The 26,752-nt window shown below is 53.3% G+C and overlaps 1 protein-coding gene across 1 annotated transcript in view; it reads right to left on the minus strand.

The window, feature by feature from the left end:
* Positions 1–26,752, minus strand: part of Prdm16 (PR/SET domain 16) — a 316,464-nt gene that overhangs the window by 207,634 nt on the left and 82,078 nt on the right. The window contains exon 2 of the mRNA XM_051171023.1: positions 1,314–1,663. Within this exon, the coding sequence (XP_051026980.1) occupies positions 1,314–1,663 (350 nt within the window). The remainder of the gene's footprint in view (positions 1–1,313; positions 1,664–26,752) is intronic.

Consider the following 26,752-nt stretch of genomic DNA (forward strand, 5'->3'; position numbering starts at 1 on the left):
AAGAGGTTTTACACATGACAGGCCCAAGGGCCATCATTGGTGCTTGCTGGGGTATTCAGTTTCCTGGGGTCTGCAAGGAGACATTATGTATAAGGGGACACTTCATCAGAGTCTCTAGGCAGCTGTGGAGTCTTGGCGTACAAAGTTTGGAGACTGTAAAATAGCCAGGGAGAGAAAACCAGACCTTGAGTCTTTCCTTGCTCTACAAAGGAAATGAATGTTCAGATCTGCTTAAAAACTTCCTCAAGGTTGTCAAGAGGCTAAGAAAGGCAGATAGACCTGAGGCAGACCCTTGTCCCACCTGACACCCTGCCCCCTCCAAGCCCCACTGTTAAGGGACCACTACAGGCTAGCAGGCTCTCTCCCTCCCCTGGTCCATTTGCCCTTCCTGGCACTGACCTCCACACAAGCACTTGTGGAGGTTGTGAGACACCAAAAGGAATCTGGATTCACATTCCTGCTTTCCACCCAGTCAGGCTCCATGCCAAAACTACCACTGGAAAGCAGCCCTGTGGGCTGCAGGAAGGCCAGAGCCTATGGGAAAATGTTCCCACGAGGCCACCTTGACAAGCTCCTGCTTCAAAGCAGGGGTGGGTATGCCTCGTGACCCGAGTGGACATCTCTGGATGCGCCTAGTTCGGGACTTCCCCCGCCCCCTGGCACACCTTCTAGATCTCAGCACTGTCTCGCCTAACAGGCACATGAGCTTCCATCCCATAAAGGCCCATGGCGATGGGATAAGGAAGTTTAAGCCGACAAGCCTTCTGCTCCCAAAGCTGAGAGTGAGACCCCCCATTACAGTCAGTCAGGAGCTTTGTCCAACTGTGCTGGTGTGTGTGTGTGTGTGTGTGTGTGTGTGTGTGTGTGTGTGTGTGTGTGTATGTGCGCGCGCGTGCGTGCGTGTGTGTGCGTATGAACACCAGGCCTGTTTGCAAGCTGCCTCCACCTGATGGAGACAAAATGAAGTTCTCCACAGTAAGCTGCTTTTCCCCGGAGCATTCGATTATCCCACAGTGAGGGAGGGTTAGCACCTCTCTCCAGTAGAAGGCACAAGATGTTTTAAAACATGAGATCATAAAAAGACACATTTCCGGGAAGAGGGTGCCGCAGCCGTCGGGACCGGCAATGTTTTCTGAGTCACGTCATGCGAGCTGCCGGGATAAAATAACCCTGGGAAATGTGACATTCGAATGGCTCTCCCTCTGACAGACCGAGCCTCCCGCCTGGGGCAGTGGCTGCACCGGCTTTTATAAATAGATTGAACACAAGATAAATGACCACGATCAATCATGCTCAGACAGAGGCACACTCACCTCCCATCCAAAGTCGGCCTCCTTCAGCGCGGCCCGGGGCGCCACCATGTAGGGGCCAAACCTCTCCCCAGTTTCCATCTTCCGCTTGGCCCAGATCCCCAGGCCAGCTCCTGGGATGGAGGACTCTCGCAGCTCAAAGTCTGGTGGGATTGGAATGTCTTCAGGGATGTAGACAGGGGCCTCGTAGGGCGAGCCCTCCTTAGGAGTGAAATCCTCGCTGGTGGGGAACGGGGACGGTGGCCCCATAGGGATGGGGGACAGGATGCTATCCTCAGTCTCCTCCTCGGCACTCTGGCCGGCCAGCAGGTCCGGGTCGGGTTCATACATATTATTTACAACGTCACCGTCACCTAAAGAGATAACGTAGCGTCAGCCTCTGCAGCAGGGGACCCCCGCCCCAGGGATGTGGCCCTCGTGGAACCAGAGAGCACCAGCAGACTTCCAACTGTCACCCCTGCACCATCCCAAACCCGGTGGTGGGCATGCGGTGCCAGCTGCCCCTGGAGAAGAGACCCCACCAGGCTCCTCTAGGGATCAGTACTGCCGCTGATGTTCCCCCCCCCCCATTGGTTTATCATTTCCAAATATCTTAGAGATGAGACACTTCTTCTCCACATCCACCTGAGGAGGAGCTGCCCAGTCCTGGTGTGGAGCAGCAGAGACAGAGACAGAGCCATGCTGTCATGGGGGATCACTTCAGTGCTTGTCTGGGGCCTCAGAGGTTGGGGAACTGGGATGTTTTTTGAGGAAATTCAAATTTTGGGTTCATACGAGATTTACCAAAAACTGCCACCCCAGCACAGGGTTGTTGTGAACACCACACTGGGCTAGCAAGGTCCTCTATGGGGTCCTCTAAGTTCCCCGCAAGCTCAAGGCCGGTCAGGAACAGTCGCAGTCATGGACGTGGCACTTGAGCTGCAGGTCACAGGACAGAGCAAAAGGAAGAGACCCCAGCTTATCTGTGGGGGACGGGCCTTTCTCTAGGAGCCATGAGAGCCAACGGCTGATGTCACGCTGAGAATGAGAGGGGCACCTTGGCGCACTAAGGCTGTGATGGCTTGGATAGGAAGGGCCCAGGGGTGGGGGTGGGCAAGGAGGAGATCAGGCAGGAAGGGAAAACGATCCTGATTTGGGCATCTAGCCCACAGCACCGCAAAAAACAGGGCTCGAAATCAGCAAGGACTCAAAGGAGCCATAAGAAGAGGCCAGACCAGCTCAAGCGCCCAGCAGCAAATGATAAGGCCACATGCTGTCCACACCAGGGTCTCTCCACCAGGAGCACGAAGCCCACCTCGGTGTGATACAGCTACACCTCAGCAGCATACACACTTCCCAGAATGCGCAGAACACATTACTACTGACCAGCCTGTGTGCCCAAGAATACCTGTATCTCATTTTCCCATCTAACTGTGACTCTGTCCCCATTAACCAGCTCCCTCCCTTTCCCTCCCCTTCCCCAACAGAGGTGTCATGCTGGTCACCCCAACTTGACCATTCTCCAACGCCTACAACGTATACACACTGTAAACATCACACTACAGCCTATAAACACGGACTTGTTGCCCAATGTAACATCTCACTGCTCCTATAAAGGCCCCCTCTTTTTCCATTGAGCAGGTGAAGGGAAACACCACTGTATCGTGTCAATACAGATGCTCATTACTTGGCCACTAAAACTTTACAAATACATTGTGTAAAATGGAAGCTTCTACAAAGTATCCAGAAGAGGCAAATCTGAAAAGGTTTTGAGGGGCAGGGGAGTGACCTCTGATGGCACTGATTCTCCTGCGGGTGGTAAGAATGTTCCAGAATTAAAGGTAAAGGTTGGTTGCACAACACAGGGAATTGTGCCACTGAGTAGAACACTTTAAAATGGTTACTTTTTCTATACTGTGAACTTGACCTCAGTCAGCGAGGAAAGCCAGAGGTGTGGTGGAGGGAGGAGGGTGGGGCCCACAGACCCCTGATCTGGATCCCCCAGGTCAATTTCATCCCGCCACTGGTCTCCTGACCCAGGGAGGTCACCCAGGAGCTGTGTCACATGCCCCTCCCTGCTCCTTGGTGTTGGCTGGTGAAGTAGAAGCCTCCAGGGAAGACAAGAACTTTCAAGTATAAGAAAAAATGATTTCAGATTCCCCACGTTGGCTGCAAACAAACTGACTGGGGAAGTAACAAAATGTTTTCTTTCAAAAGAAACCAAAGTCTCAGGGAAAAAAAAATCATGCCGATAACACTTATTTAATTTAGCAGCATTCACAGAAGTAATGACTATGTTTTAAGTGGCCGACGGTTCCTTTTTAATTGGCTGGTGGGACCCTTTCAGGGAGTCAGCAACAGGAAGGCAGTACAGCTCCCTCCTCCCCAGTGCCTGGTGGTGTTTAGGTTTGAAAGAACACCCCCGTAAACCTTCCCGTTGCCTGTGTGCGGCAGAAAGGTAAATTAGAGGGGGGGGGGTAATTAACAAGCCACCTTATTATTCGGAACTGGGAACTGCACAGAGCTCACAAACAAAATCATGCTGGAAGCCCGTGTTTTCAGGAAGAGCTCCTTAACTCCTTCAGTGATGATGCGTTCCAGAGCGGCCATCCAGGGTATGGTCACTTTGGGGGGCCATTTATTTTTCTTTCCTTTTTTCGTTTGGATTCTACTTCCTCAAACCCCTCACCTACTCACAGAAACCAGAACTTTAATAAAGGCCCTAATGGGGGTGGGGGGGTGTAGTGAGCAACTGGAGAGAGGGCAGGGTTTCCTGCCTGTGAGAGGCAGATCTGGGCCCCTGGGCCCAGGTGATCACTGAGCTTAAGTGACAGCTTCCTTCTTTGCATTTTGCCATCTCCCCGCACTGGAGAGAGAGCTCTCTGTGCTCATGGGTGGGCGCTGAAGGTACAGGAGGCCTAATGTGTGTGCATAGAACATACTTTGAGAGAGGATGCAGGAATGAAGAAGCAGTCTCCTGCACTGACCCTCGGAGTCCTGGGGGAGTGAGGCATGAGTCACTCATTTTGGGGTGGGAGTCGGGAGTCTTGTGTTCAGCTTAGAGGTCAGCCTTCCCTTTTCGTAAGCTCCAGGTAAAGGAGATGAAGGTGGGCAGGCATACTCCCAGAGGGCACACCTCTCACCCAGCCCCTGAGGCTAGGCCACTGGAGTGGCAGATGCCCCAGGCTAGGCCACTGGAGTGGCAGATGCCAAGGCTAGGCCACTGGAATGGCAGATGCCCGAGGCTAGGCCACCGGAGTGATAGATGCCCGAGGCTAGGCCACCGGAGTGGCAGATGTCCGAGGCTATGCCACCGGAGTGGCAGATGTCCGAGGCTAGGCCACCGGAGTGGCAGATGCCCGAGGCTAGGCCACCGGAGTGACAGATGCCGAGGCTAGGCCACTGGAGTGGCAGATGCTGAGGCTAGGCCACCAGAGTGATAGATGCCCGAGGCTAGGCCACTGGAGTGGCAGATGCCCGAGGCTAGGCCACTGGAGTGGCAGATGCATTTTCCAGACTATGTTTCCATCCAGGTAGACGAGTCAGTACCCAGGTGATGGGCACTTGGCGACTGGTCAGGAGGCTGGCATTCTTTATTTGGATCTTGTAATGGCTTCATGCTGGGGATTCTTGGCCAGGGCTGTCACTCATAAAATGGTAGAAGAGAGGAGAGGAGGGTACAGGGAGCAGCATGAGCTTGGCTGTCCCTCAAGCCAAATGGCCCCCGACTCATAGCGGTGCCCACTCTCAATCCCTCATAGTGGTGCCCGCTCTCTATCCCCCATAGTGGTGCCCGCTCTCCATCCCTCATAGCAGTGCCCGCTCTCCATTCCTCATAGTGGTGCCCGCTCTCTATCCCCTATAGCAGTGCCCACTCTCCATCCCCAATAGCAGTGCCCACTCTCCATCCCCCATAGTGGTGCCCGCTCTCTATCCCCCATAGCGGTGCCCACTCTTGATCCCTCATAGCTGTACCCGCTCTTGATCCCTCATAGCGGTGCCCACTCTCCATCCCTCATAGCGATGACCGCTCTTGATCCCTCATAGCAATGCCCGATCTTCACCCCAGAAGCACCTGCTGGATGCTCCTGGCTCTAGCTGAGCCTGTTCCTGGTGAACGCCACGCCAAGCCTCTCTGAGAACCATGCCAGCCAATGCTGGAGTGACCATTGTGACCCTGTGGCAGGGATCAGACCTCAGCTCCTCCCCAGAATTAGGGAGGCACGGAATGGGAACCCCACCACGACCTTGCCCTTCACCTTGCTCTGGATTCCAGCCAACCTGGTCTGTAGTGTTGGGTACCTTCCAACCCCACCACACCAGGGGCCTTTCTGCTGGCTCCAGTGAGACGATCGCCTGCCCAACCCAGGGATTCCTCATGCTGCCTGGGAACGGGCAGACCGGCAGCAAACCCGTGCTGGGGAAGAGCATGCTGGGTGGCAGGTACGCGCCAAGCCTGGAACCCACCACTTCCCAAACACATCCTTGGAATTGCAGGTGTTAGAAAATCTCAAGGTCATACAGTAGCAAGTTGGTGGAGAGTTCCAAGAGGTAAGAACTGTACACCACCATGCCTTGTCACTAATTTCTTTTTTTTTTATCTATCTATTTATTTATATATACACACACACGCACACATGCACGCACACACATATATTATTATTATTATTATTATTATTATTATTATTATTATTATTTATTATTATTATTATTTGGTTTTCAAGACAGGGTTTCTCTGTGCAGCCTTGGCTGTCCTGGACTTACTTTGTAGACCAGGCTGGTCTCGAACTCACAGCAACCCACCTGCCTCTGTCTCCCGAGTGCTGGGATTAAAGGCGTGCACCAGCCACTAATTTCTTTATCACACCAGTGCAAAGGAACATGCCGCTGCCGGGTCCACACAGCAGGAATGATTTCTGAATTGGGAAGTCAGCAGCCTGGGCTCTCTGGCCACTGGTTTCTTGCTGTGGGTTCCTGAGGCACCTAGCTCACCCTTAACTCTCTGCGAATTAGGAACCCTCTTTCAGAACCAGAAAACATCAGCACCAGACCAACCCTTAACTCCTTCTCTCAGGAACTGAGAACAAGCAAGACCAGGTGGGAAGGTGCCTGAGGAGACGGCACGCACGGCTCTGAGAGGGAGTGTGAGGTGGTCTGAGTAAGAACGGTCCCCCACAGCTTGTGAAACTGTTTTGGGAAGGACTAGGGGATACGGCCTCTAAGCTGTTGCTCCAGGACCATACCCACTTGCCTGCTGCCATGCCCCTGCCATGATGGTCCAGGGACTTACCCTCTGATGCTCTATCCAAACCTACATACAATGCTGTCCTTCATAAGTTGCCTTGGTTATTCTGTCTTTTCACTGCAATGCAAAAGTAACTAAGAAAGCACTCTCCAAATCTGTGTGGGAGGTTCCACACCCGGTGCTTCAGCACAGGCCGAACACCAGGGTGAGGGCGGGGCCAGGACTTCTGCTCTCTCTCTCTCTCGAATTCTGCATGATTCAGTTGGGCCCACGGTATATGAAGATCTCTTTCAGCCTTTGCTGGGTTTAGAGTCAGATGCGAGGTCACGGGTCTCAGATGATGGGCACCTCCAGACGAGGACTCTGCGCTGGATGGAAAAGGTGCATTTTCAGAACCTACTTTGTCCGGCTTCCATTGGATCTTGGTCTGAATGAGTCTAACAGTGTCACTGAGCGTGCACAGAACTCCAGGTCCCCCAGTGGTCGGGATCTATCGTTAAAAAAAGGGGTCAAAGGGGCTGAGGACATGTTCCACAAACACCCTGAGCTCCCTGAGCTGGAGGCCCGGCTTGGGGCACTGGGACCCTGAGGTCATGATGGCTTATTATGAGTTTCTCGAGAGAACAGCTGTGTCAGCTGATGTGCTGAATTCCTGAACCCCTCTGACCCAGGACACGATTCTCCTCATCCTGAGAGCCACAAACCCCATCTTGTCAGTGAGCTCGTCAGTTCCATAAGCACCTGACCTGCGAAGAGGCTGAGGAAGTGCTACCTGCACAGATACGGCCTTGTTGCTGATCCACAGTCAGAAGAGAGGCTCTGAAAGCAACACTGACCCGCCTAGGGACGCATCGCCGGCTATACAGGTAGCCTAAACCCTGTACACCCATCTAAGCCCTGTTGTGGGAAATCAGTGTTCTCACCACAAACCCGGATGCTGTTTCCTGTCCAGGTCTGTATCTTGTTTTGTTGGGTGTCTGCTCTGTATCACTCGCAAGCCACAGAGCAGAAAAGTCAGGGCCAGAAGGAACAGATATCCCAGAAATCACCTGGGTACCTTTACCATTGGTGGGTGGTGGATTCCAGTCAGGAGAGAGAGATGGAGAGAGAGAGAGGGAGAGAGAGAGAGAGAGAGAGAGAGAGAGAGAGAGAGAGAGAGAGAGAGAGGGAAAGGGAGGGGGGAGGGAGAGACAGAGAGAGACACAGAGACAGAGACACAGAGAGACAGAGAGACAGACAGAGACGGAGAGACAGAGACAGACAGACAGACACACACACACATACACATACGCAGGCACTCCCTCTTCCCCCCCCCCCACTTCTCTCCCCTCTCTCCCTGGGAAGAAACACCTTATCCCACCCAGAAGCCGAAGCCGAAGCTGAACAGTGAGTGAGCTTTGGTACAAACTGAAAACTTGGATTTTCTTTTCTGGCTCAGTCACATTTACCCCATCCTATAAGTGTAGAAACTGAAGCTGCTAAAGAGGGGCAGTGCCTTGAAAGGAGTCCTACACACCAGATGGAAAGAGGAGGAACTGGGGGGGGGGACAGCAATTTGTCCTGTCCCCACCCTATGACAATCCATCCCTCTGGCCACTGTGTCCTGAAGCCAGAGGGTCAACAACTCACTGTCCTCTCTGATTGGGTGCTAACCGTGAATTGCCACTACTGTCCTTCCCAAAGAAGGGAGCAAAAGAGTGAGAGCATAGGATGCCCCCCCGCAGCCCCCCACCCCCGCACAAGCAGCTTCAGAAGGGGACTTGGGGTGGGCGGCACAGGCCTGCCCCCTGCATGTGCGAAGGGACAGCCTTTCCTGGTGAGGACGTGCAGGCTGGCTGCAGCCTCACTGAACGCTTCACAGTTATAACCACCACCGGGTCCAGGGACCCCACGAAGGAGGAGTTCCTGATATACCTCATAGAGTGGGGGCCCTTAGTAGCCCCTGCCCCAGGCTCCACCCACTGCTGCAGGGCAGGGAGGGCACTGCCCTCATGCTCATCCTCAGGGGATTTGAACAGCTCATCAGACAGTGACCCTTACATCTGGCCAGCTCTTTGGAGCTGACATCTTCCCACTGTACAGCTGAGATCAGATCATACACCCTGAGTCCACAGAGGGGTGTGTGGTGGCCACGCCCAGCCCATTGGTTTTCTAGAAGCTTCCCCCCCCACCCCTTTTCTCCCCAGGAGCCCATCGGGGCTAAAGAGACATCACAATAAAACAGCAACATGTCTCAAAAAGCTGAGCTCAGGGCCAGCTCTGTACGAGCTGCCTGGTCCAACCCCACCAGGCACGGTCAGCCATGGATTTACTGCACTTGTCAGGAAGCTACATGGCTTGTGGTTTTCTGTGGATAGCTCATCTTCCTGTTGGGCAGAATAGCAGCCCCACGTCTGAAGGCCCTTTTCCAACCTTACTGGGGGGTCAGGAGCCCAGTACAGAGTCGAAGGACCAAAGAGAGTCTTCTCAGAATTACCTAGACCTGACCTGGGAACAAAGGAAAGGTCATCCGTGCTCTGAAGAAAAGAAAGCTTGCCTGAGACAAGGTTCTCCCTAATGGTCTCAGAAACAAAACCCCAGCCCAGGACATCCAACTGGGGCTCAAACCATGCGTTCAAGGAAATCTCAGTGGGACCAACAAACCCCCTGCCCTGTGAACCATGCATGCTGTCCATAGCCAAGCTGGCCCGAGGGTGTCATGTCGATTGACAAGTTTCCTGCTGCCCACCGTCATCAGAGGTGGGACATCTATGGCAGACTCTGCAGGCTTTCAGGAGAGCTAGGCAAGAGGCTGAAAGTAGGAGACCCACGGTCCTCCCTGGCAGTGTCCATCCAACAGGTCAAGCCTGGACCGTTAGGACGCTCCACGGGGCTAGGGGACTGAGACGTGACTGAGTCCTCCTGTGAGGAACACTATCGTATGGCAAGGCTGGACTACCATGAGTACCTGACCATCAGCAAAGGACACTCAGGACCCTCCAGCATCCAGAAGGGCCCACCATTGGGTTACTTCCTACGAACTCACAAGTTGAAGTGGGGAGTGGGGACTGAGGAAGACACCAAGAACGACAGGGTAGGAAATTCATACAGACTATGAGGACCCAGCAGCAGAGTTGAGTGTTTAGGGACTTTTGCTCCTGTCACGGTAGGGCCCCTGGTCAAGTCGCACGGTGTCTCTGGGAACATAGAGAGCAGCAGTTCATGGGGCTCGCCTAGGTCTGGGCCAAGAAGAAAAGCAGTAAGTGTCCCAGAAGGACAGGGCCAAGCTCCCTGCTCTGGCTGCTCAGGGCACCAAAGCCTCCAACTTCAATCCCATGAGTGGCTTCCTTTCACAGGAGCAGCTTTTTATTCGGTGAGGGAGAACCAGAGCCTACCATGTATCCAACTCTCCTCCCTCACCCCCAGCAATGTGGGCAGAGAGCAAATTCACACACCCTTCCACAGAAGGATGAGCAATGGCTTCAGTAAAACCCAGGCCTGGCCATGCCTTGTAAGTATCTTTTTTAAGGGAAATACAGCGGTGGCCCGGTGCCACAAGCACCGTGTCTTCCGGAGGAGCTGCCGTTTGGCAGTCGGCAATGATCCGAAGCTGCCATCCTGTTGGCCAGCAGCAAGGACCCCCAGTGGGCTTTCTCCTGAAGAGAACAGCAGGACCAGACACGGGGCACCCCACCCCAAAGGTATCGTAAGCTCCACAAGCCTGCTGGAAACAGGACTTAACACCCACGGATCAATGCAGTCTGACTCACGTCGTACGTGTGGCCACAGAGGTGGCACTCAGCCACCAAAGCTTTGAGGAAGCAGTCTCCAGCTGGCCACACAGCATCAAACTCTGGAAGTTGTGGGGATGACCCAAGGGGGTCTTGGATATGCTGTCTCTCCTTGGTTCTGTCCATCCCTGTCAGGCCTGCTGGACACTGCTAGCATTGGTTTAGGTGCACTATTTGGGGAGTCATTTACCAAGGGAACCTGTGGATATGTAGCTGCTACTGCACTTGATTTGATTCTCTCAGAGTCCACACGACAGACAACAGGATTGCTACACCAAGGACATGAATCCTAGAGAGTGGGTGACACACTTAAAGCCGCATATCAAGTTGGAGCTAGCTGAGGAACTGCACAGAATTCATGCCAAGGTATCCAAATTTATCCACACCCACAGCGACAAGCATTTGGGACAAGCACAAGGGGCATTTACTGATGGCCTTACCATGGGGACAGACTAGACGAACGTGTGGGTGGGTGAAGGGACAGGTGGATGGACAGACAGATGGATGAATGAGTGTGTGGGTGGGTACGTGGCCAGATGGATGGGGAATACGTGGACGCTAGACAGACAGACAGACAGACAGACAGGTGATGGGTAGGTGGGTGAGGAGACGAAGGAATGAATGAATGGTTTGCTTAATTGATGGTGGATGGGTGGATAAATGGGTGGGTGAGTGGATAGCTGGATGAGTAGACGGGTAGCCCGGTGAGTGGATGGGTGGGCGAGGTTTGTGGGTGATGGCTGGACAGGTGGATACGTGGACAGGTGGATACGTGGACGGATATGTAGGCAAGTAGATGGTGAACTGAGGGGGTGGGGGGTGTTGAATGAACAGACAGATTAGAGACTAGATGAATTTAAAGATGGATGGATAGAGGTGGAGGGAAACCCCTAAGGGCAGGCCATTTCGTTTGTTTTGCCTTTGTTTTTGAGACAAGGATTCACTGTGTATCCCCATCGGGCCATGAACTTCCTTTGTAGCCCAGCCTGGCCTGGAAGTCACAATCTTCCTACCTCTGCCCCCAAAGGCCTGGGATCACCGGTGTGTGCCGCCACGTCCAGCTGCTGAAGAACGTTCCTAACTGAGCTGAGAGGGGTGCAAAGGTCGGGGCCTACCTAGCCTTTCCTTCCTAAGAGTGGAAGCTCGCTGCTAAGTCAGCCTCCTCCCTCCTCCACTCTGATTGGTTAAACCAGAAAGATTTTTTTTCACACAGCCCCCCTCCTCTTTAAAGTAGGCTAGGTTTCTCTCATGTCCTTCAAAGCCAACCCTTTTGCCTTCCTCCCACTCATGTGAGCCTGCCCAGTCTAACACGGCATGGCCATGCTTGTGAGTTATGGGTTTCAGCCAAAGGCCTGGCTCTGAGATGCTGCCTCCCGCCTGAGTGTTCTTGGAGGAAAGGCAGAGCTTGGCCTCTGACTTCTTCTGTTTCCTTTTCCTCGTCAGAGACAAGTAGAGAGGAGGGCTGTGTATAAGTCCCTCAGAAAACCTAGCAAAGTTCTCCTGCCTAGAGGCCAAAACATCACAGGAGCTGTGAGCTTCACTGAGTAGAAGGACGCATGGTGTCCAGGTCTGCAGGAGCCGCTGAGGGGAGCAGAGGCAGAAGTCATTCTCAGGGGTCAGTGAGAGCTTCCTAAACCTACTGGAGATCTCAGTTCACCCACCATGATAGATGAGCCAGATGCAGACACTGCCTCCAGAGGGTTCTAGAACACCAGGGGAGTTTCCTGAAGACTTGTTCTCAGAACTGGGTTGTTAGGAAGCGTTGCCCACAGCTGGGCGTGGTGGCGCACGGCTGTAATCCCAGCACTCGGGGAGGCAGAGGCAGGCGGATCTCTGTGAGTTCAAGGCCAGCCTGGTCTACCAAGCGAGTCCAGGACAGCCAAGGCTACACAGAGAAAGCATGTCTCAAAAAACAAAAACAAACAAACAAAAAGGGATGGGATGCCCAAGAGTTGATCAGCTCCCACCTGCTTGTGTCCTGGAAACATCTGGTGCTGCAGAGGCTGCCCCCGGCCTAGGACTCGGCCTTGGGAACTCTCGGGCAACCTGGGAAAAGGCTGCCCATCCCTCTCCTGACAGGCCTCATCTGTAGCAAGAGGCTCGCCAGCATTCTTCCAGAGCCAGGACCGGTGCCAGCAGCTGTTAACACTGTAGATTAATAGGGCCCGGGAACAATGGTGCTGCAAACATGCTACAGGTTAATAATAATCAGCCACCATTTACACTCTCAGCCCTGCCCACGGGGATGGCCTCATCTGCAGGGCCGGTGCAACCAAATTGCCATTAGGGCTTGGGGGAGCCCAGCTGGGTCGGTGGCTAGCGCTGGCTGACCCGAATTTGGCACGGGCCTCTCTGGGCCATTTCTTCAAAGGCAGGGTATATGGAAACATCCTGGCAAGGGGCTTGGGCTGCCCACCTGGCTTCTCTACCCTGGCTGAGGCCAACCATGTGACCTATGTTAGTCTTTGTCACAATTATGAAGGGAAGCAAGGGCCCAGTCACAGAACTGCCTCCTCTTCGCAGATGGAGAACAGGGTTAGGACCACCCGGCAGAGGCAGCGACAGGCCTGCACTCGCTCCATCCCGAAAAGGAAGCATGGTAAACAGCCGGACGGTCCCTGCCCCACGTCTCATCGGGGTCCATAAGCCCTGGGCCGGCATCCTGAATCCAGCCCTTACCGAGGGCCATGGAAGGCTCTGGCCCCGGCCACCTGGCCTCACTTAAAGCTGATACATTATTCTAAGACGATTATTTGTCCTGCAATGCTCTGGGGACACTGGGCTCCGCGGCAAACCCGCATCTTCCATTTCCTGACTGCCTCCATCGCCTGGGGCAGGCGCTGAATGGCTGTGATGCCTCTGTAATTTTTATCAAGGCTTGTTCCTGGTAAAAAGCCTCTTTGTTTCAGAGAGATGTGATTTGGCCTTTTTCTTCCTCTCCTTTATTCCTTGGTTAATATACCACTTCCCCGAGCCCCGGGGGCAGCGAGGTAGCCCACGGATCGCTCAAATCTCAGTGTTTTTCTTCTAAATCACAGCAAGGCTCCTTGGCCCTGAGAGAGCCCAGTATGAGTTGGTGGGCTGAGGGGGGGGTGCGGGTGCCCTCCTTAACCCTTTGCCTCCTGAACGGTGCCTCAGCTTTCAGGGTGGGAGTGGTGGCTACAGACACCAGCTCTGACACCTCCACCCAGACAGTGGGACAGGGTCTCTATAAACAACTGGAGTGGGGCTCGGCGGCACAGAACCAGCCTGACATGCGCAAAGCCCTGATTTCTACAGCCAGAAGTGAGGGGGTGGGGGGGGGGGAAGGTTTAAATTAAATGGCGGCAAAATACACATCACATAAACCTACCATCTTAGCCATTTGTCGTGACCAGTCAGTGATATTAAGAGCACACATTACGTAGCACCATGCACTCACAGGCCCTTCTCTTGAAACCTTCACAGGTTGGAGATGAACCTCCGCCTCCACTAAATATGAACCCCCACTTTCCTCTCCAGTTCTGAGCAGCCACTGTCTGTTTCTATGAGCCCGACTCCTCTAGGGACCATACGTTAGCGGACGTGCACAGGGCGTGGCCCTCCTTGCTCATCAGCTTGTCTCAGAGCACCATGTCCTCAATGTCCCCCCAAGTTACAGGGTGCACTAAAACTAACTTCCTTTGTAGGTCTGAGTGGTACCCCCACTGTGTGAGTAGACCAGGCTCGCCTCAACAGACACAGTTGCTTCCTCCCATTGGCTAGTGCAAATAATGCAATGGTGAATGTAGGTGTGCAAAAACAAAAACCAAACAAACAAAAAACCCTCTAAATCCATGGTGCATCTTTGGGGATTTAACAGGCTATCTGTCCCCCACCCCCAAAGTGAAGCTACTTCCTGCCAACAGCTGCCTCTCTCCAGAAGCTAGGAGATGTCCACCTCAACACCCCACCTTGGACTGATTCTCTACTCCTACAGTTAGTCCAGTGTGTCCATGTGGCCACCTAGGGTGAGTGGCCTGGGTGACTGAATTATACAATGGCCCTGGGTCAGGGTGGAAAGTAGGGAGCCCTGAGAAATACCAGGAAACTAAGCTCTGCTCTTGTAACTGAGCTGATATTTTGGGGTCTTGTGCTTGGAAGATTCCTAACCCTTCATGGTTGGAGGGGTAGGGGTAAGCTTTACCCTCCTCAAGTCACCCCAGCTCCTGCTGGGTGCTCAGCTAGGCTCGCCCAGGCCTGTGCCCCTCTCTGATGTTGGCCTCCATGCTGTGACACAGTCACAGCTATTCAAGGACCTAAGACTTGCCCTGTCTACAGCCAAGACTGCAGAGTCCCAGAGTCTCTTCTGAGAGTCAGCCAGAGCCCAAGAGAGTCCTGGGTTCTCTCAGTCTGAAGGGGCTCTAGGAGAGGACTCAGGCTTGGTCAGGCTTCGGAAGCTGAGATCTCCACACATGCCTGACTACAGTCTCAGAACTGAAATACTGGGAGATGGACGCTGCAGGGAGAGCACTGCTCCCTGAGTCCACTCCTGCCTGCCACAGGGTCCCTGAGAAGGCTCTGGGCCAGTGGGTGCTGCTCCGTGCTTGGGCAGGCTGAGCTGAGCCTGTTCTCCTGATGTGTGCACTCTGCTTTGTTCGTCTTGCCTCTCTGCCCCCGGCAGCATGGTGGAGGAGCAAGGGGTTAAATGCTGAGCAAACGCTGTGACAACTGTCACCAAACTATTTATAGACACATTTATCTCTGTAGCTCCTACCAGCCAGCCTGTGGCTGCCATTCACAGGCCAGAGTAAGGTCGCAAGTAAACCCATATGCCTCAAGAAAATGAGGGTGAGGTGGCATGCCGGGAGGGCCTGCCCTCCCCTGGAAGGCTGGCTTCTGGGCACTCGGGTACTGGGTCTGGCTTGCCATTTCCCCCCAAGCTGCTCTTAGAGGTACAGTGAGTCCACCCGGCCCTCTTGATAGGGTGGACGGGGGAGGACAAGTGGCCCTGCTCGGTTGGCACCACGAGGCGGAGGATCAAAGGTGACAATGGCTTCTGAGCCTTTTCCTCTGCGGCCTTGGCTGTACAGCGAGCGGGCAAGCCTCGGGTCCCTGAATAGCTGTGAATGTCTGGCGAAGTGGAGGTCAGCAGCAGGGAGGGGCACAGGTCAGCACGTTCACCGGCCTCCAGCCTGGATCCTGGAATGCGGCTGGTGTGGCTCTGCTGTCTGCGTTGGACCTGGGTCCTCAGCCTCCTCCTTGTATGTCCTAGGCTCCGCCTCTCCTGGACAATGTGGCCACTGGCTCCCTGCCCTGTCCTGGCCTCCCACCAAATCAGGGGTAAAGAGTGGTAGATGCTGAGCCCCTCTGCCACCAGGGCTAGGGCAGGGGCCACCAAGAAGCATCGTGGGAAGACAGTGCCACCTTGTGATCTGGCTCCCGGGGGCCAGGCAGACAGTTTGGGGGGGGACTGTTCTGGTTTTTTGGCTTTTTGTTTCTTTCCTGCTCTCCTGCATAGTGCTGTCCAAGGGCTGGGACAGAGTGAGGTATTCACAGGGATGAGAGGCTATCCTGAGAGCACCCCACCCTCCTCAGGCCAGAGCTCCCCTCTGTATGGGGCTGGGGGTGGTGCCCCAGAGCAGCCCCTTCCTGACAGCTGCAGGTGAGTGACCACCCTGCCCCTTTGGCCCATTCTCCCTAATAAAGATGTTTATAGTTTTAACCACCAAATAAAGTGCTTAACTCAACCTTGCTTTTCTCCCTTGTCCAGTCTCTCTGCAGCTTCATTTAGCAGGCCAGTGGTGATGGTGGGGAGGTGGGGGGTAAGAGAAGGAAAAAGAAAGAAAAAAATTCATTAATTTTTATTAACAGGGAGAGCCATTTGTTCCCCGTGACAATATTTGACTTGTCGAAATGATTTTCACCTCTGCCACGAGGTGCGCGCTCCCCACATACATCACCCGATTACTCGGAGCGCGCCGGCCGCAGTCATTAGGCAGTGAATTAACGGCAGTCCCCACCACTATTAATCACCCTGACAAAGGCGTTAGCTCGCCGCTGACCCGAGCATGGCCCACGGACACAGCAGCCAGGGAGAAGGCCGCAAGCTGGGGGAGGTGACAGTACCGTTGTGGGTGCCTGGCCTTTCCCTGCAAGGTAAGCAGGACAGCCCCAGCCCCAAGTGCTGATGGCAGGAAGGTGCTGGGTGCTTTTCTGTTTTCTTGTGCCCCTCCCTGCCCAGTGCCACAGTAACCTGCCATTATTGCTCACTGCCCAGCCTGGGAGGACGGTCATTAGCATTCTAGTTCACAGTGCATAAAGTAGACAGAGACCAGGACCTGCCCGAGGCTGTGAACCATGTCCTGACCCAGGCCTAGTGAGTTCCACTCCCCTTACCAACACACACACACACACACACACACACACACACACACACACACACACACACCATCTTGGGCTCTAATGTTTCCCACTCCTGGCCTTGAAGGGACGCATTGGGGAGCTGCAGTGTGTCCTCGGCTCTGATGGACTTCAAGAGAAGGCAGGCTGACCCTGTACAGGATGACAGGGCCCCGGGATCAAGGGTCTTAGGGATTGATCCTTGTGGAGTTTGGTTTCTAAGTCCCAACTGGTTTTTGTGGCAAAAGAGAGCTTTCTACATATGCATGGTGGACATCACACTGGGCCATGCGTGCTGGACACTTCACACCAGGCCATGAATGCTGGACCCCGCCGCCATGCATGCTAGACACGCCCACTGGGCAGGCAGGGTCACGGAGGCTCTGACAGGAAAATCCCCAGACAGCCCCAAGACACCTCTCCTCCAAGGAAGATCCTAAGGGCTGTATATCTCTGCCACCTCTGGAGATTTTGTCTTGCAAAACCTCATTTCCTGAGGGTCACATATCTAGGGCTACACCCCCACGTCCCTCTTATTGACTCCAAACATGTCCCCTGGGTGTGGCCGGAATCCCCCTGCAGATAGGAGGTCTGAGAGCAGGACACCAGCTCTGGGTGGATATGCCAAGGCTTTCACCCTTAGGTGGGAGGGTGGGCACCAACCTGCTGGGACCTTCCAGGGGCACTTCTCACAGCCAGGTCAGGTGACAGTACCCACCAGGGCCACCCTTCCCTCAATCCTGGGCATTTGCCATATTTTTTTTGTTAACTTAACCAATCAGCTCTATGTTCTAAGCCAATTTCTTTGAATTAACCCAGGCATCCTATCTGTACCTCAGCCTGGGCTGAACCAGAGTTTGAAAGAGGCTGGGGGAGCGCGGGGGGGGGGGGGGGGGGGGGGGGGGGGGAGCTGCTCGTTACACACTTGTCTTCTTTCTCCGGACTTCTCATTTTTTATGCCTCAGCAAATTTCCTAATTCTCTTCATTAGCAACTAATTTACAAGTCTCTCTCCACCTGCCCCTTTCACCGAGGACTTTGCAAAATTGGAAATAGCCACTTGCTCACTTGTACGATGCTGGTTCCTTGGCTTCCAGCAAACAGGGCCGTGCTGGGTGGGACCAGAGACAATTCCAACACCCCCAGGAAGTAGCAAGAGGGCCCTTCTCTGCCTGCAGGGGGCTCGCGACGGGAGATGCTTCCTCCAGAACATGCTGGAAAATGAACATGACTCCTGTGGCCAGCACCCCAACCGCCTACCTCACCCCCTAGTCACGTGGCCTGAATTCAAGCCTCATATCTGGATTCCAGGGGAACCGAGGGCAGCTTTGCACTTGGACACTTTCTGGTTTTGAGGATGGCCTTCGCTGGGATGTTCTTCAGAAATTTCCCCCAACACAAGGGTAACTGTGGTGGGCTTATGCCTCAGCTGAGGCTTTGGCCTGTGAGACGATACTTTCTCAAGCTCAGTGGTGGTGACATTAGGATAGATCAGTACCCACCAAGCCCTTGGTACTTACAAGGCACAATCTGACCTGAATTTTGATGAACGTGGCGTCTCCACAGGCGTCCCTCCAGGGCGAGGCAGAAAGAGGCAGAACAGAAGTTGGTTTAAGGCCTAAGCACACTCACTCCAGGGTCCAGCTGGAGGTCGTGAGGTCTCTAGGCCTCCTGTCCTGGTATCTACACAGCAAGACTACCTTGAGAATAAGAGCCTTCCACTCAGGCAAGTACCCAAGATGCACTCTGGCATGGATGGCTTCAGTTTACCGGAGAGAATCCTGGGCCTTCTCAAAGATGTGGAGAGACTGCCTTGGGCTTGGTTGTGGCTTCTTCTTCTTCTTCTTCTTCTTCTTCTTCTTCTTCTTCTTCTTCTTCTTCTTCTTCTTCTTCTTTAGATTTATTTCTTTATTATTATGTATACAGTACTCTGCCTGCATGTACTCCTGCAGGCCAAAAGAGGGCACCATATCACATTACAGATGGTTATGAGCCACTGTGTGGTTGCTGGGAATTGAACTCAGAGCAGGCGGCGCTCTTAACCACAGAGCCATCTCTCCAGCCCTTGGTTCTGGCTTCTAACCACCTGTCTCTCCGAGCACCAGAACATGGCGCTGACTGGGAGGGGCCTGGTTCAGGAGAATGGCCCAGCAGGACAGGAGCAGGCCACAGATACTGGGTAGTGTCTGTCCCCTTAGCTCTTTCTTTATACAAAAGATATCATTTCTTATTTTAATTACTTTTAAGAAGCAATCACTTATCTTTATCTCTCCACATGTTTATGTGTACGGGTGGAGGTCAGGGGACATCTTTCAGGAGTTGGTTCTCTCCTTCCATCATTGATTAAACTCTCAGTCCTCGGCTTGGCAGTAAGTGCCTTTACCCACTGAGACATCTTGCAGGCCCTCGGTTCTTTCTTTTAAGGCATCTAGAGGGGTCTCATCCCCAGGACAGTGGCCAAGAAGCCTCCATTTAATGAATGGGGCCCGAAGCAGCCAAGTATAGCGGAAGTGGTGTTCCTCAACATCTGAGCCTCTCCCTGGGGTACCTGGGGGCCCATTTCCTATATATATAGACCCTTGGAGTGCTGCTCCTCAGTCCTACTGTCCTCTGTTGGGCCTCCCAGGCCTCTGGGATGTGTCACTGGGTATCACTGTCCCAGCAATTAGGGCCACAGACTTCTAAGCAGCACCCTGGGCTTATATCAGTTTGACTTTCTCTGCTAAGCAAAGCTCAACCTGCAGATCCGTGATTTCCCTGGCAGTTGATGAATTTCACCCCTAACGGAAAAACTGAGGTGACATCCACATGTTATGCCATGTGTCATCCAGATCAGGTGGAAGGAGACTGGGGGCTGGGGGTGCTTGCCCCACCCATACCCCAAAATAACTCCTTTCTGAGCCCCCATTCAACTTGTTGTTTTGTTAAGCATCTGTCCACGTAGTAGGTCGTGTCAGAAGGACCAAAGAGAGCACCCAGAGCCTTTGCTACTGATCCAAACTGTCTGTGTCTGGGTGAGCAGTCAAGCGTGAACCAACCAATGGCAGGGGGATGGTAACTATGGCGGGGAAGAACGGAAGAGAGCAGAGTACACCTGGTGCTAGCACTCCATCATACCAAGGTGGGGACCAGCTCGCCGTTGCTAAGAGTCAGAGCCTGTTCCCGCTCATCTCAACACAGCCCGTAGAACTGGTACCCCTCTGAAAGTCGAGGCACACTTGGGACTCAGTGAGCAGGACTCTATAGCCCCCCTTCCTGAACATGGCCCCTTCCCCAGGCGCAAGCCTTGCCCCATGATCACAACAAAACCCTGACCTCACTCCCTCACGGGTCAGTTCACTTGGCCTCTCTGCCTGCCTCACTCGGGTACTTAGAGCACAATCTCTCGTGAGGCCACACTTCTGACCCGGGTGCAGCTCCAACCTGCAGGGTTCAGCCTTTCCCACTCAGCAAAGCCTTGCCTGTGACTCAGACTGGAAGAAAGCCATTCCTGCAGGCCGTCAGCCCTTCTCCTGCCCTCAGAAGACTGACGTCCACCATGTTTCCAAAACTTAGGAGCAAGGAGGCAAAACCTTTTAGCCTCTAAAACTTTGTCTTCTCGGTTTGTCTGTTGTGTTGTTTGTCAACCTCAGACAAGCCTAAAATTATTTTAAATCGTTTTTTTTCTGGATCTCAGAAAACCACGAAAACAGAATGGTATCTTTATCACACATTACACTTTGGCTCTTGGCCGGATGTCTGACCGGTGCATAAACCACACAGTGGAAGTCCACAGGAGACACGGGTCTTGGGGCCCACGGGAAAGTGTGAAGCCTCAGAAGAAACAGCTGTAGAGGGAAGAGGTGGCCAGAGGGTGTCCTAGCCTGGGCCTTCCTTGGGAACTTGAAGAATAAGATATTAGTGGATATTTCTGCCCGCTCCGTCTTAGTGCTCCCTAGTTCATGTATGTGGCTCCCCATCCCCAGCCTAGACTGCCACCAGGAAGCTGGCAGGACTGAGTACTTAGCTAGGGGTGGATTCTGAACGTGAGCCCTCACCCATGCGACAGTGCTGTCATAAACAGGGAAATGCAGACATAAGACACACACCAAGGAAGTCCCTCGCGTGAACGCCGAGGGAGGTTCAGAGCCTTCAGAGCCTCTTGGGAAACCTGCACTTCAGACTCTAGAATTTCCCAAGGATAAATTCCTGCTGTTTGAGAAACCTGGTTTGGGAATCTTTGATTAGCCAGGCCCAGAAAAACCAATACACCCACAGTGTTAGTAGGCAAGGTATGTGTAACGGCTTTTACCAGACACTGATGTACCAGACACTGTGGGGTTGTGGGGCTTGGTGAGTTATGCAAACCCAGAAGGTCTCTATGTTCCCCTCGGAGATTCCCAGTGATGCTGTGACTCATCAGAGAATGGACCGTGTAGGGTCCCTTTCAAGCTCTTGGGGGATCCCAGGGCCCCAGAAGCATGGCTGAGATGGCCCTTTCAGCTTTGAACCTTGCCCTCTGACTGCTGACATGACTGCAGGAGTGAAGGAGGAGATGGCACAGACCTGGGAGCAAGCCTCTAAGTCAGCGTGGCCACTGCCTTCCACTCAGCGGCTGCCCTTCCTGAAGACGATGTCATTTTCCTAACCGGGTCCTCACGAAGCTGGGGAGGGGGCATTTAGTAGAGGCTGATGCCTGGCAGTGTTGGTGGGCCTAGGGCCTGGACCAGAGCAGAAAGGCAAAAGGGAAGGCTGGCATTGAGTGGGCTGCTAACCACGGAGAACCTGGAATAAGTGGCCATCCTAAAACCACGGGGCAGTAGATCCGTGAAGACAGAAGGCTGAAGAAGGCGACAAGGAACGTGGCAAGGAGGGTTGCAGGGATACAGTAGTAGTGGCCACAGACCCCACGGGACAGACCCGATGCCGTCAAAGAGCACCCTGACAGGAAACAACGGGATCGGCGTACTATGTCTTGCATTCAAAACACAAAACGGTTTCTCAGGGCCGGTTCTCACATCACAGACAACCTTTCCCATGGGTGTAAGGAGTAACCTTCTTCCCGGCCGGCATCAGACCTCCTTGCAGCAACAGCCTGAAGTGACTTTGCACAAGAAATGAAGAAGGTCCGAGTGGGCTGGGTTCCTGGGGCCTCGGGGGAACAGAAAGGGAGCAGCTGGCAGAGGCTTGTGACAAAGTGCCTCCTGAGCCAGCCTGGCCGTGTCACTCGGGACACAAAGGGCACTGCCAAGGAAGTGATTTTAAACCTAATTGTTCCCATGTCTTTTGTTAAATGTCTTTAGGGGTGCCTGGAGATCTGCTAGCAGGGGAACGAAACAAACAAACAAAAAAATATGTGTGAAGGCGCACACCGCGGAACTTGTAAACAAGACCTGAGAAGATGCAGCCACTTCTACCTAAAAAAAAAAAAAAAAGAACAAGAAGTACCGAGCACGAATTTTTACATGCTGGGTGAAATCCCCGCACAAATGTCTGACATTCAAGAAAAACCATTTCAGCTTCTTCCTGGTCTGGGGAGGGTTTGAGGCTGGGGGCCATCTTTGGTGACCAGCTTCTCCTGCAGCCCAAAGCGGGCAGGGGACACTTAATTGTGGAGCCTGTTTGCTGGCAGGAAGCCCTGCCTCGTCCAGCGGGCAGCCAGCATGATAATGAGACAGTTTCTATGGAAATGAGCTTATAACTATTCATTTTCTCCCCATTCCCGACCCATCCACAAAGAGGGTTTCCAAAATGACCCCCATTTTCCTACCCCCAACATCTCCTCACACCACTGCCCGACCCGCTAATCAGCTCCAGGAGAAAGGAAAGAGGAAATGCCGTTCTTTGACAAGATGTGGGAAACCACCTCGATTTGTGCTCGGCGTGGCTGTGACCAGAAAACAAAGAGCCCTCGCCGGATCCAGGGGCCAAGTTTCAAGTAAACTTTTCCGGATGCACCAAGCGAGTGTGTGTGTTTTTGTGTGTATGTGTGTGTGTATTTTCTGGTAAGATCTGAGCGCTCCTTTGCCACTTCCTAAGAACCTCTGAAGGCCTGCTCTGTTCTGCCAGAACATTCTGAGCCGCTCTCCTTTCCTGCCGTGTGCCCTCACCTGTCAGCTGCTCGCTTGAACCCTGTGTGTCTTGGAACAGTAAAGAACTGTGGAGGGGGCTTGGCTTAAGTGATACAAAGCCCGCTCCTCCCATCCCACCTCTGGCCTCCTCGGGGATGAGGAGGACCAGCAGGGACAGGTATTGTGGACCTACATTTTCCGGAGCCTTCGAAGGTCTCTAGATGGACAGGAGGCACAGGGACGGAACAGGGCGAAGGCTCTGGCCCTGCTCAGCCCCTTACCAGCTATGTGACTCCGGATTTATGTTTAGGAGGCCAGACACCCAGCTAGGAAGGGCATTCACCTGCCTACGCAGTGACCAGGCCCCTCCTCTGGCCTCTGGCTTGCTGTCGCAGGGAAGAACTTGTGGTGGAATGCTGCTACAGCTCAGTGAGTCAAGGACACCAAGAGAGACCCTAGACATAGGGCCTGCCCAGGGTCCTCCGAGGGAGGGTCAGAGAGTTACTGTGACCTCCACAGTGTCAAGGACCTTCTGAGCACACAGCAGTGCTCGGTGAGTTCACACATGAGGGGGAAGAGGCAGAGTAATAGGGGCGGCCATGCTGTTAGGACTGGTCTGCACTGGGCACCTAGGACACTGGGAGTATGAGGGATCTGAGATGGCCACACTGCCTGAGAAAAGGCTCTGGCATCTGCTGGTTTGTATGTTCTCTCTCTGTCCTGCCCAAATGACCTCCAGTCTCACTGCTGGTATCTTGATGCCAGTATCTGCAAGGCCCACTCATTTCTTGGTGCCACAGTCCAGCCCTGCAGCTGCCTACAGCTCCCCAGACAAGGTCCTGAGTGAGAGGGTTCGACACCTGGTCTAGATGGCTGGGCAGGAAACGAAGTGAGACACACACACACACACACACACACACACACACACACACACACACCCGCCCCGCCACGCCCAGGTGGTTGTGACACGGTGATAAACAGCAGAGAATTGCTGGGCAAGTGTGTCCACTTAAGAGTGGGATACCCTGACACTCAAGAAGTAGCCACAGTTTATTTTGCCTGCATCCTATGTATCCTGAGTTTGGGTGACCACATCTTTCCTTGGCTGCCTCCCCAGGCATTGCCTGTCTCTGGTCCTCTGCTAGAGTGAGAGATAATCCTGACTCCAGGGTCCCAGGTGAAATTCTGGCTCTGGCACCTTCCAGTGCGGTTGTGACATGGGGTATTTAAAGAGGTCTCGAGTTATAATGAGGCCAACACAACATCCGCCTTTGTAAGAAGAAACCAAGACACAGACCCACACAGGGACGGGCCTGTGAAGGCCCAAGGGGCAAGGGGGGGTGGGGAAGAAACATCATCCACATACCCAGGAGAGACACCCTGGGAGAAGCCAGACCTTGGGCTCCTGAACTACAGAACTGTATTTGCGCTGTTTAAAGCACTGTGTTCTGGTCACTTCCTTATGGCTGCTGAGACAGACACAGTGTGTCCCCCTTCCCGTGAACTGTCTCCCAGTCTGCCTCCAGGGCCCCAAGTCTGAATTCCTGGCAGAGGGCTGTGGCTTCCCTAAGAGGTGCAGGTGGACTAACTTCCTAATCTTTTAAAAGAAAAATATCCAACAAACCCTCATCCCTTCTTCTTCCACGTTGGTGGAGCCTTCCCTGGACTCAGTATATACATATATAAAACCACAGCTTTCTCTGCTTTCTTGTCTTGTGAGATCAATCTAAAAATACCAATTTTAAAATTCAAGGTGGAAAAAAGGATATGTAAAAAAAAAAAAAAGCAATTAAGTGAAGAATTTAAATAATGCCCCCTCCACACACGATCAGCAACATGAGATAAGCTCTTAAGGTCTGAGTTAGTGCAGACTCCTTCCTTGGGAAAATGAGCACGTTTCAGGCATCGGCAAGCTCTTTTCTGCACAGGGCAGCTCTTCTGAACAGCAAGGTACACACACACACACACACACACACACACACACACACACACACACACACATACACACACACACACACTCCCTGGTCAGTTTACCAGGAGAATGGATCAAAGTACTCTCCTCTCAGAGGGGTTGAAGAAGTGCTTAGAACTTGGGGGGGAACCACTGCCAGACAAAACACCGCAAGCGGAATTAACAAACTACATAAGTGCCATAAAAAAGTAACATGCAGGCTGTGTCTGGGGAATACGTGCACCAAAAGATTATGGGCTGTTTACTGAAATTCCAATTTGGCCGGGTGTCCCTACACTAGTGTCTGCTCAGTCTGGCCGAGGCTGACGGTTTGGGGCTGATTTCAGCCTCGGTACTTTGCCATGTCCTATCCAAGGCGGGGGGGAGTTTGTTTACAAGTCCGTCGAGGATATGAAAGCTTGATGCCCCAGTCAGGGGCCTGGTGTGTGCTTCTGTACAACAGATGAGCTGAGGTGTAGGCCAGCATTGCCGCCTCAGAGGGAATTATCCTTGTGAGCGTGTGAGGGGCGCAGATCAAAGAGTATCAGACACACTATCCAGATAATAGGGTACAAGGCCTTAATTTTCAGAATATGTGCCCCAGGTCAGAATTCGCTCATCACTCCTACAACGTATACTTTCTATAGCGCATGGTTTTGTGATAGTGCGAGTTTCATTCATGTCAAAGGAGAGGTGAGAATGGGAACAAAATGACTCTTGAAGCTGGAGAAGACACGCCTACCTCTGGAGCAGTGGGAGGGGGCTGATGCTAATGCCAGGATGTGGCGGGGGTGGCGGCTCGTGGGATAACCTCGGAATTTAGGGCAGTGCTGACCAGCTCCAGCCAGCCCAAAGACTGCTCATCTTGTATGTGGGAAACCGTTAGAAGCAAGGCCCAGCCTCTCAGGGTTTAAAGAAGCACCCGGAGCCTGGGAGAAAGAATTCAGGCAGAACAGGCCAAGCCCAGGAACACACAGTAAGGGCCCACAATACGGATGTGTGCAGGCAGCAAGTGGGGCACGCCGGAAGATGATGAGCTGGTTATTGAAATTCAGATCTGACTGCGTACCCTGCACTCGCGTCTGCTCGGTCTGGCCACCCTAGTGAGTGCAGCTCAGCCCTCGTCTTCATCTCACTGATCTGTGGGATCAGCCAGGCAGGGACTGAAGCCTCTGCACTGGGGGACAGGGCAGTGACAGCTGCCTCTGAGCCTCGTACTTAGTCCCAGGCCCCTGCTCTGCCCAGACACTTACTGACCCCACAGAGTGATGTGTGCAGGCACAACATTCAGGCCTAAAATTGATCTGGCTCCCTGCACCTGACACTTAGGGGAACCACCGGTGTGCTGAAGGCATCTGGTATCTCCCTAAAAGCTAACACCCACCCTTGAGTCCTGGAAGCCACGTGGTTGATGAGGAGACCCAGAGAAAAGTGATCTTTGTTCCCCTCCCACTGAGCCTGATGTCGGGCTCGGGGGTCTCGGGTCTGACTTTGAGGTCCCATGGTAACCAGTCTGGGAAGAAGCTGTGTACTGCGTCCTTCCCTGGAATGTGAGGCTGGGTCCTCTTTAAACAGGTCTAAGGAAAAAACAGACCTCAAAGCAGAATTGTGTTTCATCTTCTCAGTTCCTGTGAGTTGAGAGAGACAGAGAGGGAGAGAGATTCAACGGACAGTCCTGCTTACACCAGCTAACAAATTCTTCTCAACCTAGAAAAGCATTTTGCCCACCTTTGGGTGCTGGGGAGAGGGTAGACTTGGGCCTGAGCCAAGGCATCTTTTTAATGACAGCCACCGACACAAATCTAACCTTGAAAACAGAAGCTATAGGCATTTGAACAGAATCACTTCCCCCAAAAGTCACCTAAAATCAAGGTGGTTAGCAAACAGAATTCAAAGGGCTGCAGCCAAAACCCAGGGCCAGGGCCTGCCTACCAGGACTCTGCCGTCGGCCCATCTGTTGCTCAGGGCAGCCGGACCCTCCCGCATTCTATCACAGCTCAGAGTAGGTTATCTAAATAAATGGGAGAAGAAATCATGGAGATATATTAGTGTGGCCGGGTATTTGTCACCGCCTCTGTCCTTCCTTCT

Source organism: Acomys russatus, chromosome 29 (genome assembly GCF_903995435.1).
Source record: "Acomys russatus chromosome 29, mAcoRus1.1, whole genome shotgun sequence".
NCBI lineage: Eukaryota > Metazoa > Chordata > Mammalia > Rodentia > Muridae > Acomys > Acomys russatus.